The sequence below is a fragment of the Molossus molossus genome, unplaced genomic scaffold (genome assembly GCF_014108415.1).
Source record: "Molossus molossus isolate mMolMol1 unplaced genomic scaffold, mMolMol1.p scaffold_m16_p_6, whole genome shotgun sequence".
NCBI lineage: Eukaryota > Metazoa > Chordata > Mammalia > Chiroptera > Molossidae > Molossus > Molossus molossus.
Window position 1 is genome coordinate 109,738,203 of NW_023425399.1, and position 16,240 is coordinate 109,754,442.

General features: G+C 50.1%; 1 protein-coding gene across 1 annotated transcript; it reads left to right on the forward strand.

The window, feature by feature from the left end:
* Positions 1-1,760: 1,760 nt before the first annotated feature.
* Positions 1,761-15,933, forward strand: LOC118618698 (serpin B8-like). The gene is made up of 7 exons (XM_036245097.1): positions 1,761-1,881; positions 6,912-7,089; positions 8,384-8,521; positions 10,199-10,316; positions 12,032-12,174; positions 13,527-13,679; positions 15,460-15,933. The coding sequence occupies exons 1-7, from the start codon at positions 1,823-1,825 to the stop codon at positions 15,862-15,864; spliced, it is 1,194 nt and encodes a 397-aa protein (XP_036100990.1). The 5' UTR covers positions 1,761-1,822; the 3' UTR covers positions 15,865-15,933.
* The last annotated feature ends 307 nt before the right edge of the window (positions 15,934-16,240 follow it).

Below are 16,240 nucleotides of genomic sequence, written 5' to 3' on the forward strand. Positions count from 1 at the left end.
TGTTCTAATTTTAGAGATTGATTGTATTCCTCTAGGTTGCTTTTTTGGACATTCATTTAATAACTAGAAGAGTGAATCTGACTTGAACAATATATACATTAGTATAAGAAAATGTGTGTTCTGTATCAAATCTTGGTTCAGTATTATAGTATAAACGAATGATTCTATGTCTTAGCTCCAAAGACAGAAAATTGTAATATATATGACATTTTATCATATCCTCATAAAACGTTTGCCTCTGTTCCTAACATCTCACATGACGTAGCAATGAAAGAAATGCCTTGCGGGGATTCTGCTCGCTGACCGTTTGCTTCCGTAGGCCGGTTCCGGTTTGCCCACACCCTCCTGCCTCAGCACACAGCTGAGAACTAGTTTTACTTGCAGCAAATTTCTTTGCCACTAGCAGAGGACACATCCCTGTATCAGCCATCCCTTCGAAGAAGTCTGAACCTCAGCCCTGGGGCACTAGGTGGCCCGTAGGTAAAAGTGCATCTTATCTGTACATGAGAAAGGAGCTTTTTTTTTAATTTTTAAAGAGTGTAGAGTGACCATTTTGAGAACATCTATTTGTATATTTTCCCATCATTAGATGATTTCATTACTAAATAGGATATTAAGACTCTCATGTATTTGCACTTAAACTTGGAAATATTATTTTGAAACTTCATTAAAATCTTCCAAACAGAAAACATTTAGTGGGCTTCAAACGGTTAAAATATTAAAAATACAACATTTAACAAAGTGGCTTGCAGGAAGAAATGATTTTCAAGAGGATGAATGGTGGTGGTGTTTTTTTTTAATCCTCACCCGAGGACATCTTTCCATTTTTTGTTCAGGTAGAGTGGGAGGGAGACGGAGGAACAAAGAGAGAGAGAGAAACATCGATGTGAAAGGAACACATCGAGTGGCTGCCACGCGCACAACCGACCAGGGCCGGGGACAAACTGCAACCGAGGTACGTGCCCTTAGCGGGAACCGAAACCGGGTCTCTCCGGTCCGCAGGCCGATGCTCTAACCGCTGAGCCAAACCGGCCAGGGCTGAATGGTGTTTTAATAGTGAGATTTCAACTAGAAATGTTTGCATAATTAGTGTATGGATTGAAAAAATCAATTGTCAAGGTTTAGTAAGTACAACCAAAGATGCTTTTATTCCCTTTAAATCAACCCGTTTCCCGACAGCCATTGATGACACAAGTTTAGAAAGAAACTGAACTTAAAACTAGGTCTTCAAATCCACTCTATTTCAAAGCCTTAAACAATGATGAAAACAAACACATCTTCAATTACACTAGTCTCATTAAATTTGAAATAATTTTTGTAAAACCCAAAATGTATATTTCTAATAAAATTTTTCTTTTTAATTCGTTTATGTTTTATAGTGTTAACCATATATTAGTATTTAACATAGCATATAGGTTCACATAGGTACTGGGGATGCATGCTCAAGAATTGTTTAGGTGGGTGTCCCGCGCAAACAGTTTGGGGGAAAAGGGCTTTAGGAACCATCTTTAACCTCTGGTTTTGCTTCTGGATCAATTTCAAAACCGAGTCCCAGTTTCCAAACTGCTCTCGCATGCACACACTAACCTGGAACTCTGCGCGTGCTAAGCCCAGCATGACCCAGTCCCCCGCCGGGTGAAGCACCGGGCACGGGCCTTCCTGCCCAGCCACCTGCACCCCGCTGGAGGGTGCGCGCGACGCTCAGGCTCCTCCCGGCTCCAGCCGGGGACGGGAGTCAGAATGCTCAGGCCGTGCAGCCGGGCTGCTGTGAGTCATCGGCCGGAAGCCCTGCCCGAAATCAAAGCGGCCGAAAGCATCCGAGATGGACCCGCAGCCGCGGCGGCAGGAGCAGGAGCAGCAGCCGCAGCGGGAATCTCCCAGGTACCGGGGCGGGGAGGCGCTGCAGTCTCAGGTCCCCACGCCGACCCCTCTAGCCCGGGGCCCGGGAGGACGAAGGCAGATAGGGGACACCGCAGGTGGAGGGAGAGGAGAGGACGGGGGGGAGAGGGGGCCGGCAGTAATCGGGCAGGATTGCTGCCGGGCTGGGGTCGCCCTAGCGCGCCACGGTGCCTGTGCGCCCAGGCAGGGGCGCGGGACTCGAGCGCAGGAGCGCGGCGCCCGGCCCGATGCAGAGGGTGGTCCTCGGGGGGAGTGACCCCGCGGCCGTGAGGCCGCAGCTTTGCCATTTGGTCGCAGTGAAGGAGTGACGGGTGACCCAGGGGGCGGGCGGAAACTTTGGGAGATGAGTGGGAGGAGCCGCAGGGTGCAGCTGGGAGACGGCGTGCTAATTGCACCCTGGCCTGGAATTTCTGTACAGCCCGGGGCAAGTTCCGGGGTGCTGGCCATGCCACGTCCCACGCAAATGTTCCGGGGTGCTGGCCATGCCACGACCCACGCGAATGTTCCAGGGTGCTGGCCATGCCACGACCCACGCGAATGCCTGTCCTCTGCTTGTCCCTCTGCGATCCAGCGTGTTGGTTTCTCTCTTCTCTTCTTTTCTCCCTCTCTGATTCCTTCCTTTCCCCTCCTTTGCCCCTTCCTTGCTTCCTTTCCTTTTTCAATTTATCTTCCATTCTTTGTCCTTTTCCCCCTCTTCCATCTGTTCAACGACTGCTCTTCCTCACTTAAAAAGGTGCGTCCTCACCTGTCTGTCGCCTTCTCCGCAGCACCCATCCTACCTACGGAATGGAGTCCTACATTCCTCAGCCCTGTCCCCCAGCCCTGTCCCCCAGCCCTGCTCCCTCTCCTTGCTGAGGCTGTTTGAGGCCCAGACTGGCACAGAAGTTCACTACCTGCTGGCCTCCTCCTCCCTGGTCCCTGGGTCTCCCCACACACCTTCCGACTCTCCCAGAAGGTCCCTGATTCCCTGGTGGCTGGGTGGCAGCCCCTGCCTTCTTCTCTTACCACCTGCAAATACTGGACATTCTCCAGAAGTAGGCGACTTTCTTGCCTTCTGCCGCCACTGTACCATCTGAGTGATGCCATCATCCATTTGCCTAGACTCTCCCCAAGTCCAGATGCTGTGGCCCCTCGCTCTCCATCTAGGACTCCTGCTCATCTCAAGAAACCTGCTGACCTTGGCACATGTCCTGTTCCGATCCCCTTGGTGTGGTGTGTTCCACACATTTCACCTGGAATGTACACCTGCCTCATTCCATGCTGGCTCCTCACCTGAGCTTCCTGTGGTCTGTGGCCCCTCCTCCGCATGATGAACCAGGAGTCTCTTAGACGATAAACGGAGGCATATTCAAAACGTTGAGTTTATTTGAGCAAATATCAGTTTGAATCCGGCAGCATCCAATCTAGCAGATAGAAAGGAGCCCACAGAGCTGTACAAAATGAAAGATTTTGTATTCCGAAGGGAACAGGGAACTTAGACTTGGCAAAAAGGCTGGTTGGTTATTGCAAAGTTACTTTCCTTTAGTAGCAGGGGTCTTTCAGGCAGATGACCTCAATAGTGCTGAACGGGTGACCTCTGGTTGCCTGTTTTAAGAGTCCATTTCTGGGAGAGCTGAAACTGTAACAAGTTCAGTCTTGGTTTGGTGATGTGGGGCTTTGCTTAGTGACTCCAGGTGGGGTCTGTTGTCTTTTAAGAAGCCTCCGTGTAGTCCTTGACTCTGCTGCTCCTGCCCTGGTGTGATCAGCCCCCCAGCTGGGCAGCTCCGTCTTCCACTCTAGTGTGGACGCTTCCTCTGTGTTCCCTGTCACTGATCTATGGCAGTGGTCCCCAGCTGGTTCCCCACTGTGGCTACGTGGTGTTTCTCTAAAACTCCAATGTCTTCCTGGAAAACATTTGTTTAAAAACCACGCATGGCCTTCCAGCCCATAGCTCCAGTTCAGACTTTTAAACCTGGCATAAGGGTCCCCCCAGTCTCACACACCCCGTCTCTCAGGGGACATCAAGCAGACCCGCTCCCTGGTCACACACAGATACGGGCCCTGCTACATTCTTTGCTCCTGCCAATTTCAAAACCATAGCCCTACAATGCATCTCCCCCGTTCACGGCCTTCCAGAAACTTCTGCCCAACCTGTAGACCAGCCCACCGCTCACCTTCGCCACCGCAGGGGCTTCTAAAGTGAATCCCACCTGCTTTCCTGCGGCCTGCGGCGCTCTCTGGGAATCCTGTCCAGAGCCCCTGGCCGGCTGGCAGCCATGCCTCATGTCTGTGTGTCTCCCCTGCCGAGGGAGCTCCAGGCAGGGATTATGGCTCTTATTGTTCATTCCCTTCCCCGAACCCATAGAAGGAAAGTTCCGCAGGAATGCTCTCCGGACACATTCACGTGGGGATGAGTGCAGGGAGCGGGAGTGGGAAGGGAGCTGGTGCGTTCCGGCCCCGGGAAGATGCCGCAGATGCACAGCGGGAGCAGAGGCTGCTTTGGTGGCCGACTGGGCCACTCTTGCCATGAGACCTGAGGACAGCATGAACTGTCCTGACCTTGCCTGTTCACCTGTGAAAGGGAAACTAGTCTGATGCCCATTCACGTTATTGGCTGGAAGTCAGCTCTTTCCACATTGCTGTGTTTTTATGGCAGCTGAATTGTGGCACTGGTACCCAAAGGTGTTATTTGGTTTTATATGGAAATGAATTCCTTTTTGGCTTCCCTGGGCAAGGTCCATTTGGTTAGGGTTCCAGCCCCCTCACAGCTTTAATGCACAAAGGAGGTTAGGTCACCCCGAGGAACGGGGAAGGGTCCTTGTCCCCCTGCTTCCCTGGTGTGAGCTGGACCACCCCCTCGGGGCGCTCATGTGTGCTGTCTCATGTGCCGGGGTGTGTCCTGGCTGAGGGACAGATACTGATGGCATGTTGAAAAGGAATGGAGGTGAGAAGGTGAGATGAAGGAAGAGGAAATGGAAGAAACCAGAAGTGGACATTTGTAAATAAGAGCAGTTAACATGCGAAGTTGAAATTGATGGGATAGATACTCTATTAAGTCCATTCTTTCACCTGTTCAGGCAGGACAGCTACATACACGTACAAACACACACACACACACACAGACATACACATACACACATACACATCGACAGACACACATGTATACACTCATACACACACAGACATACACATACACATCGACAGACACACATGTATACACTCACACACACAGACATACACACAGAGACATACACATACACACATACACATAGACAGACAAACATATATACACTCACACAGACACACAGAGACATACACACATACACATCGACAGACACACATGTATACACTCACACACACAGACATACACATACACACACACAGAGACATACACATACACACATACACATAGACAGACAAACATATATACACTCACACAGACACACACACAGACACACTCACATTCACCAGCCTAAGCTGATGTCTGCTTCACCTTGAGTCCAAGATGTTATACTCAGGATCAAATTAAAATTTATTTGATTAATAATTTGCTAAAAGTATAATAATTAATAAGCTGAAATAGCTGTTTACACCCCGCTCCTACCACCCCCACCCCTACCCCAGGGCCTGGGGGGGAGGGTGCTATTTTTCCTTAAAAATTACATTTTTAAAGGGAGGGCTCCCGGGGACTTGAGAAAGATTGTCTTGGTTATAAAACAGGAGAGAGGCTTTTCAAAATATTTCCATCTCCAAGGAGCAGGAAAGAGCTCAGGGTGGCAGTCGTCTGAGCACGGGCTCGAAGGAGAGGCAGGTCAGGAAGGAGGCAGGGGGACGCTGGTCTAATGCGCAGTCAGCCTGGGGCAGGTCGAGGTCGGCTTGTTCAGGCTGGATCCGGAGCCCGTGCCTCTGATTCCCGGTGTCTCCCTGATGGCTTGAGATTTGAGCTTCAGTTTCTACCACGTGCTTACGGGCTCCTTCCCAGCCGTCTCCGCAGCTCCGGTGCAAACGGTGTGCATTTTGGAGTCCCCTGATTCACAGTCGATTTTGTGTCTTCCCAGTAACCCAAATGTTAGGTCAGAGTACCCCAAGCAAACTCTCCCAATCTGTTGAAATCCACCCAGCTGACAGAACTGTCATTTTTATTTACAGAGAATTATGTTCAATTTGTAGAACTCGGTTTATAAATCTTGTTAGAGACACAGAACTGAGGGGCAAGTGGGGCCCACAGGGGGTTTGTGTGCTGGTGAGACATTCAGCTCTGGAGTCCACGGTGGGCTCCAGGCCTGTCTGTGGGATCCACACCGAGCTAGCAAACCTCCCTCCCTCCCCTGGTCTCTGACGTGCGCTGACACCTGTGCTGACTGCCCTTGTCCTTGGGGGGCTCAGTGAGATGGGACAGGTAAAGTGCGAGAACTCTGCCTGGCACAGAGGCGGGGCCATCCTCACATGACGGGAGGGAGCCAGCAGGTCCTGGGGGGTGTCCGGCCTCTGCAGAGGTCCTGCTGCCGAGGGTGGGACCAGTCATGAGCTCTGGGACTTACTTTGTGGATAAACCAGAGTATTAGTTACCTATTGATGCTTACCACAAATCGGGTGCCTGAAAACAACAAACATTTACCCTCTGACTGTCCTGGAGGTCAGAAGTCCAAAATAAGTCCACAGGGTGATATATATATATATATATAACTTTTTTTTCTGGAGGCTCTAGGACAGAATCTGTTTCCTTGCCTTTTGCAGCCCCTAGAGGCTGCCCGCCTTCCTCGGTTCGAGACCCTGCATCATTCTGACCTTTGCTTCCATTGTCACCTGTTCTCTGACATTGACCCTCTTCCTCCCTTTTATGAGGACCCTGTGATTCCATGTCATGATCCCTAATTTGATAGCATTGGCAGAGTCCCTAATGTCACATAAGAAGATGTCGTCACAGGTTGGGGACTTCGACATGGATGTCTTGGGCGTGTCGTTAGTCTGCCGACCACACCCGGTGTCAGAGGCCTTGGCCGATGTGCTTCTGTGTTGTGTTTTTGATACAGACCTTTCCCGATGGATGATCTCGAAGGAGCCAATGGCGCTTTTGCCATCAACTTATTTAAAATGTTGGGCGAAGAGGACAGTTCGCAGAATGTGTTCTTCTCTCCCCTGAGCATGTCCTCGGCCCTGGCCATGGTCTTCATGGGAGCCAAAGGAGACACTGCAGCCCAGATGTCCCAGGTAGGTGTGCCTGTCGCAAAGGAAGAATGACAGCATGCTTCCTTCTCCACTTCCACACAGCTTCTTTTCATACCTACCCCCGCTGACGAAGGCCAGTGTGGCTGGCAGGTTGGAAGCGGGACCTGACGGACAAAGGACAGACACTGGTAGAACAGGTACATTGTGTAAGACAGGGAATCTCCTCTTAGTGTTTATGGGAGAAATCAGGTCATTACGTTATTTTCTCTGGATAAAACATGCATGTGTTATAGCAAAAGTGTATCTTTGGAAGAAAGTAAGGGAGGTTATAATTCTGTCCCACAGAAAGGTCAAGGGTATAAACTTTGTTATATTTCAACTGTTTGCTAACATCTTTCAACTCGAAACATAGCTGGGTAAATGCACTTTAGTCGAATGCGTAACTTCTAGCGTGGGATTGTGCATAAGTGGACGCAGAATGCAACAGACCTGGGCTTCTGAGGTCTGGAGGCTTTTGGAGGGAATAGCTGGACCTGACTGATCTGACCTGGGTTATGTGCACCGGCGACACATGAAGTAGTGGGCAGTACCACAGGGAAGGATTCTTAACCTTTTGTCTTTGTTTCTTTGACGGTCTTGTGAAAGCGACCCAGAAAGTTGCACATGCCCATCCCCTTGCCGCTCACGCACAGACGTGTGCCCACTGTCTGCAGTCGAGTCCCGTGGTCTATTCCAGCGCAGCGGAGGACGGAGGCTTTGGGCTGGGGTGGTTGGGTGATACAGGAACAACCTGAATTCCCACTCTGGCTTGACATTTACATCGCAGTCTGGGCTGGAGGACTTCTGTAAACTTGCTGATGAGACATTTTCGTGTTTATTTCTGCTCATTCTTGAACTTTTCCTGGGTCCAGTGAGATCCTTTCCAGCTACCTATTTGTTCTGTTTTGTCTCCCTCCTGAGTTTTCACATCCTGCCTTCCTGGCCTGGGTAAATCTGGGAGGTATCCGGGGTGGGGGTGGGGGTGGGGAGGGGTTGGGGGGGGCAGATTTTGCCTCCCTAAGGCATTTGGCAGTGGCAGACAGTTTTGGTTGTTATAACTGAGAGATGCTGCTGACATCTAGTGGGTGGAGGCCAGAAATGCAGCAACACATCCCGCCATGCACAGGACAGCCCCCACAACGAAGGGGCCTGAAATGCCGGTAGTCTGGAGATTAAGAAACCCTGTGCCAGCCGGTGAAAGCAGACTCCTTTCCAGACAGGATCTGCTGTGATGTTCAGCACAGTGACTTGTTTGGAGGAGCAAAAGGGCAGGTTCAAGTCTGCTTTCTCTCACCAGGCACTTTGTCTGGACAGAGGTGGAGCTGTCCATCAGGGCTTCCAGGAGCTTCTCTCCCACGTTAACAGAGCTGATTCTCAGTACTTGCTCAGAACTGCCAACAGACTCTTTGGAGAAAAGACCTGTGATTTCCTTCCGGTAAGTAGTCGTCACACGTCGATGAAGAAGAAGCTGAACATAGAAACTACAGAGGGGCAGAGAGAGAGGATCACTCTACTACCTTAAAAGTTTGCTTAGAAGTATACCTCTGTAGCTATCATTTTGAATTTGATGATGGCTTCTGAATCACATCCTTTTTAAATTGTTTCTGGTATGTGAATCTCAATATGTCTCTCCTGGGGCACCCAGACCTACGTCTCCCCTTGACCTGAGTCGTTCCTATTGATGGCAGCACGTAATTCCAGAGTTCCCTAGCCCAGTGGGAGAAAGCCCGTCATGGTTCAGTAAGTGAGATTAAAAAAATACGCAGAGAGATGCTACCTTGAGATGAATGAAAGGACCAGGGTGACCCTGGCCGTCTTCTTGGCTGGCGGTTCCCAGGACTCTTCTGTACGACTCAGATACCCCCGGTGGGCGCTGCTCCCAGGAGGCTTTGCCCCTGCACTGGGCATAAACATCACGGGCAGTGATTCGGGATCCTCAGCTGGCTGGGCCTTCTGGGATACCACGAGTGATTCCAGGAATCTCCTGGTTAATCGATGTTCATTTTGAACATCAGCCTGATCTTTGAATCCTGTAACTGGGGACACAGGGAGCCACCCGCCACTGTTCTCAGTCGCTTGGCTCTCCTCTCTACATCTTCTCTCTTCTGTAGAAGTTTAAATATTTCAGAGCAGGAGATGGGCGGAGGATAGGCGCCAGGTGCCAGGCACATTATATCTGAAACCATGTTTTTATGAGGAGGCCAGTTATCTTTAATTGGGAACAGGCTTTTCTTTTCTTTTTTTTTCTTTTTTTATCCTCACCCGAGGATATTTTTCCATTTTTTGTACAGATAGAGTGGGAGGGAGAGAGAGGAAGGGAGAGAGAGAGAGAAACATCGAAGTGAAGGGACACATCGAGTGGCTGCCACCCGCATGACCAACCAGGGCCGGGGACAAACTGCAACCGAAGTACGTGCCCTTAGCGGGAACCGAACCCGGGTCTCTCCGGACCACAGGCCGACGCTCTAACTGCTGAGCCAAACCGGCCAGGGCTGGGGACAGGCTTTTCTTGATTAAACCCTACCTTACATTTCAAGGCTCACCTCTTACCTCTGTACTTTTCCCCTTGACACACACACACACACATCTAGGCCGATCACATTCCACTCCTGGAGGACCTGTAAGATTTCTTGATAATCCAGTTCTACCGTGGAACCTCCCAGTCATCCCACAGTATGTTTCAGACATGGGGGCTGGTGATGGAACAACGAGAGAAAGAAAGGTAGAGGGCTAGGTGGGGGAGGAGACAGAAAGATCGAACAGAAAGTCAAAATGCAGCTTAAGTGTTTGATGGGCATTCTTTGTGGGCTTCGGTGCGTGACCGTCACCGTCCACATTCTCAAAACATCTTGTAAGAGTCAGTGTGCACCCCACCTCTCTCACACCGGGGCCACCTCCGGTCTCATGTCCTGTCTTCACCCTGGTGTCCAGCGAGAGCACAGGGCCAGGCACACCGTGGGTGGTCTGTGCGCTTCCGTGAACTGCACGAGTGAGTGTTCAAGTGCAGGATGGCCTGTGCAAGCAGTCAGGTTGGGAACACGTTCAGAAAACAGACGTGTTCCCGCCGTGGGAACCTGGGCTGCATGGCGGGACCTGGGATCTCACACTGCAGGCCTTCAAGGAGTCCTGCCAGACGTTCTACCAGGCCGAGCTGGAGGAGCTGTCCTTTGCTAAGGACACGGAGGAATGCAGGAAGCACATCAACGACTGGGTGTCGGAGAAGACTGAAGGTGAGAGGCTTGGCAAGTTGTGAAGGAAAGGGGCGGTGGTGGCCTGGGGTGTGACCTCTACGGTGCTGTGCTGGGACCCTGTGACCAGGGGCCTGTGTGTACGTTCTTAGCAATTTCAGGCCAGCCTCGCAGCTGGGTGATTTTGGGAGGGCTAATCAGAGCCCAAAGTGGTGATTTCGAAGAAATGCTTAAACAGGGTGTAAGGATCTCAGATGCCCTCCCATCTGGGCTCTACTAGAAAACCCTGAAAAGATGCATCCTTTTGGGGGGTCCTGTTTATCTTCTATCTGGGAGGGCCCTTGTCCTGCTCTGAGGGCTGACTGACCCTCGACTTGGGTGGCAGCAGAGATGGGGCCACCTTTCACGTTCTCTCCCTGTGGTAATGGGGACAGCTCTGGTCTCATCCTCGGCCCCCTCCTTCTTTGTCCCGAGGCTGTGGCTAAGTTTGCTTTCAGAGTGTGACCTGTCTGAGTTTGCCCCAGACTCAGGAGCTTATGCGGGACCTGCTACGCCCCCTGTCCAGACCCCGTTCTGTCTCAGCAGAAATAGTTTTGCCAGTTCCTGACTAGAGTACAGAGAAAAGGGACATGCTTTTAAGCCCTCTGAATAGCTAACGTGTCATTTAGAAGCTTCCACAATGTGGGGAGTTCGATCACTCATTTCTCCACATGCCCGCCCAGCCCTCGTCATCCCACCCTTCAGTCTCTGGCACTCCCGCTGCGTGTTGGGTAGAAGCAATGGTCACGATTATGCTGACAGCTCATGAAATAATGACCGTTGGGAGGGAATAGTTTCTCTTTCACGCCTTTGTATGGGACGTGCGTTGGTCTCTCACTCCCCAGTAGATGGAGAAGTCCTAAGTCATTGGCAAAGCCCGAAGCTTCTCCACACCTCACCTTCCTACACCTGTCACGTCCCCTCCACGGCTGCTCACACTTTCTACTTCCATCGGGCTGGGCATCCACATGTTTTGCCAGAATATTAGAGCTGGGGAGACTTTGGGGATCACCTTGTTCCCGTTTTCGTGGGACAACTCAAGTTGGGCCCCTTCATTGCATCCCCCTCATTCCTTTGCTCCATTCACCCCATTCAGGAAGCCTGCCTTCTCCCACGGACAGGACTGTATTTCCCATTCTTTGGGATGGTCTCCTCACCTAGATGAGATTTGAAGGTTGGCTAAGAGCGACAACTCTCAAGTAGCACCAACCACCAGGAGACATTTGGCCAAAGACATTCTTGGTTGTCACCATTGGGGAAGTGCTGCTGGGGAACCATCCTCCCATACCCAGGACATCCCCACAGCAAAGCATTATCCAGCCCAAAATGTCAAGAGTGGTATGGGTGAGAAATGATGGCTCCGTGGTTGAGAGGCTTAGAGTTAAAATCAAGACTCTTGAGTTCCTTCTCCGCTCTCTCTTGCCACCTAGTGGCCTTGGCGAAAACATCAGGCTCATGAACCTGAGATTCTGTATCTGGAAATTGAGGGCAAAATTAATAGTTGACCTGCCTCCTTCAGGATTGTTGCTTGAGGACAAACAATACGCTGTGTGGGTGCCTACCCCGTAACATGATCGCCCCGGTTCATCGGGGGACTGAAAAGACGGAATTCCAGCCCGGCTGTCGACTAAGCCTCGGCGTTCTGTGTGGAGGGGGTTTTGGTAAAAGAATGTTTGCTCTCCGCCACATACGATAAACTTCCCTTCTGTTCTTCACAGGGAAGATTCCAGAGATTCTGGGTGTTGGCACCGTCGATCCGCTGACCAAGCTGGTTCTGGTGAATGCGATCTACTTCAAAGGCTGGTGGAAGGAGCAGTTCGACCGGAAGCACACAAGAGGGATGCCCTTCAAGGCCAGCCAGGTGGGGACAGAGGCTGCAGGTGCACTGCACCTCCCTTAGGGTCAGGTGCTGCAAAAGGATGAGAATGGATGTCACTCCTGTACGCCACACTATCGTGGTGGTTCATCCATTTCTGAATGTGTTTCATGTCCCCTCTATGGCTGTTATTGGGAAAGAAGAAGAAGGAAATGGTGTTTCTATTGATAGTTCCCTTTTTTTCATCCTGGATCACATTGACCTTCTGTCTCTGGTCATATTATTGCGATTGGAAGAAAATGTCTTCTGAGCCGTGACTTATGCTTCTACTATACTATTCGTCTATATTTACTTAGACGCCTTCTTCATGCCATTGACAACTGTGATTGTTTATTGCCTTAGAATCCATGGCTGTGCACTTCTGAGCATAAGAAAAATGGTGTTAACAGATGTTAAGGCTGAATATTTATTTTTTAATTTTATGTTGATCTTTTAAAGATAAAAATCGTGTATACTCAAGGTGTACAGAAAATGATTTGCTAAACATAGTGAAATGATTATTACAGTAAAGCTAAGTAACCTATCTCCCCACAGTTACCTTCTCGTGTGTGTGATGAGAGCCCCTGAAATCTACTCTCGTAACCAATTTCCTGTGTTCAGTTCAGTGTTATTAACTCTAACCATCATGCTGCACCTTAGATCTCCAGACTGATAAACCTAACATTAAAAATACTTTTCTCCATTCCCTGTCGTGTATGGTAATGGCTGGGGTCAATAGCTATTAGCTTGGAATTTGACCGCCATCAACTTGATAATAGCATATTGCACAAGGATTTAAAAGTCTAGACTATATTTGATGCAAGTTTTAAAAATGCTGGATCCTACACATCTTGTTAAGGTTCTCCCTCCGAGAAAACCAAAGCTATAAAACCAATTATATCATTGAGCAACTTTTCAAAATAAAAGTGTAACTCCTTCTGGCCTCTTTATCTTCTCTAACCCGATCCACTAGCCCAAAGGCCCCAATTTTAGTTAATTCTCCTCTCAACTTAGAAAAATAATTTTTAATTATAAGGTCTCTGTGAAGGCTTCATTATGCATTTTCTCAAAAGAGAAAAAAACAAAACAAAAAAAAATTGGCAAAAATAATGAGAGAGTTTCATGTCTGTCTATATTCCACAATTTATTCTCTTACCTTGTTGTAATTGACCTACTGGGGCATGAGCATGTTCAACTCATTACTAATATGTAATAATGAGGATTTTATATTTATCAGCATACATGCACAGAAGTAATAATTCTCTTCTATGTACTGAAGGGTTCTGTGAATTAGACATATTTTTAGGGAACGGTGCTCCTTTTTCAGTAACCTGATTTTAATGTCATGTTTTCATTAGGAACAAAAGACAGTGCAGATGATGTTTAAGCAAGCTAAATTCAAAATGGGCTTCGTGGAGGAGGTGCACAGCCAGGTCCTGGAGCTGCCCTATGCCGGGGAGGAGCTGAGCATGGTCGTTCTGCTGCCTGAGGACGACACTGACCTTGCCGTGGTGAGCCCTTGGCAATGAGCTTCAGTATCCGCGCGTCCAGCCTTAGCTCTTTCCTTTAAGTCCATCCACCAGATGGCATTTGAGGAGTTTTCAATTTGAGTTATTACAAAGAGTACTGGATGGACACCGCTGCATGTCTTTGGTGGGGATGTGTATGCATTTCTATTGCGTATATGTCCAAGAATGCAATTGTGGGTAAGAACAAATGTTGGTGAAGCTAAGAAGAGAGAGTTCCAAGAATTTAAGAGCATTATTCTGTATTCTGAAGACAGGGGCTCATCGAGGGCCCAATAACTGTTGGATGAAGGCACTGGAAAAGGATAGGATTGATCGGGGCAGTGTTTCTCCAAAAAATTCACGGGCATAGGGATCTCCTAGGAATCTTGCTGCAACGCAGATTTTGATTCAGGGGGCTAAGGCCTGAGATTTTTGTATTTCTGACAAGATCCCAGGTGATGTGAGTGCTGTTGGTCATGGACCACATGTTGAGTAGCAGGAGTCTCAAGTACAGGTGAGGAGTGTGCCTTAGACAGGAGCAGAGAGCTCTCTTCCCGTGACAGAAAAGGACGGAGTGTAGGAAGGAGGTAAATGTGTTAGGTGGGGGGTGCTGGACCAGCCGTGTGCTGGTTGTCTGGTTCCCTGGGGGATGGAAGAAGCTCTCATTTATGTTTGCTCATCTCCTGGTGCACATACTCCCACTTGGCTAAGTTGAGGTTACCAAGGATTTGGTGGTTGACTCTTGCCAGAGATCTAAGCCAGCACCAGCACACGAGTGCACAGGATGGGCAAGGTGAGACCCACCTGATTTCCCTGTGCTCTCCGTGGATCAGGAAGCTATGGACATAAATCAAGGATGGAATCTGTGATGGCTGCTTAAGAAGAAAATCAGGAGAGTCTAGGAAAAGAGCTAAGGTCCAAAGAGCTGTCATCACTGGGGAGGGGCACTCACCTGTGCTCCAGGTGGGAAGAGGAAGGAGAAGGCACAGGCTCCCTCTCCCACCTTTATTTCTTCCGGTAGATACATGGAATGAGTGATGGGTGTGGGAGGTTTTGAACCTGTCTCCAGGTCAGGCAGAGAGCAGATGTCCGAAGCATCCGCCCTGTGCAATGGCCCATTTCTGCGCTCCCTTCCCCAGAAGCCACGTCTCCTTGCCCTTTAGATGATCCCCGATGTCCTCCTTTCGCACATCGGAGTTCCGAGCCTTCTCTGTCTCTCTTTTGTCAACAGTTTCTCCAGTACACAGTAATGTGCGTCTCATGAAAACAATCCAATGGTTATGAGAATTTTCTAAACTAAGAAACATGTGAAATGAATTTGGTATAGATGGTTTAAATTTTTTTTTCTTTCTTTATTGATTTTACAGAGAGAGGAAGGGAGAGGGAGAGAGAGATAAAAACACTGATGAGAGAGAACATCGATTGGCCGCCTCCTGCACGCCCCCCACTGGGGTCTGGCCCCAACCTGGGCATGTGCCCTGCCTGAATGGAACAGGCAACCTCTTGGTGCATGAATCGACACTCAACCGCTGAGCCACATCGACCGGGTGGTATAGATGGTTTTAAAGAAAGAAAACCCCTCTCCTGTCTCAGGGGTTTTCTAGCTGTTTTACTCTTGTTTTCATAAAACAGGGAAAAAGAGCATTGGAGGGAAAATCTTCGTGTGTTTGCAAGAGGGACAGTTGCTATAGTCTCGGAGCAGAACTTGCCATCCAGGAGGGGGAAGGAGGTGCACACCGCGCTGTTGTCACCTAGATTTTAGGGGTTGACCCTGTCATTTCAGGTGGAAAAGGCGCTGACATACGAGAAGTTCACAGCCTGGACGGATCCAGAAACCATGACGGAGCAGAAAGTTCAAGTTTTCCTTCCCCGCATAAAGCTGGAGAAGAGCTATGACCTGGAGTCTTTCCTTCGCAGTTTAGGGATGACCGATGCCTTTGACGAATCCAAGGCGGACTTTTCTGGGATGTCAGCCAGGAAGAACGTGCCGGTGTCCAAGGTGGCGCACAAGTGCTTCGTGGAGGTCAGCGAGGAGGGCACGGAGGCGGCGGCGGCCACGGCGGTGGTCAGGAACGCGCGCTGCAGCCGCGTGGAGCCCCGCTTCTGCGCCGACCGCCCCTTCCTCTTCTTCATCAGGCACCTCAGAACCCGCAGCATCCTGTTCTGCGGCAGGTTCTCTTCCCCGTGAGGAGCTGCCTTGCCCACGGGCCCTCCTTGCCCTCCGCCAGCCCCGCCCAGCGCGGGGTCCGTGGCAAGGCGGGCGGCGAGCGGTGCCACAATAAAGCCTGTGCCCCTGGCGCGTCCCTGAGTGTCTTGGCTGAACGTCCCCAGCCGCCGACAGTAACAGGCTTCAGGGGCGTGGAGTTTGGGAAGGAGAAGGGGAGGCTGGTTCGGGAATGTTTGGGGAGCTCCTCCCTGTCACATGGACTCACGCACCTGCCACGGGACGGCCAGCTGTCCGCAGAGTGTGTGCCCATTGCTGTGGGCGTCTTTAGGAACATGTCAGGGATTGCCAAACCAGCCCTCCTTTGGCCTTTCCACCCCTGCCAGGCTCACCCGGAGAT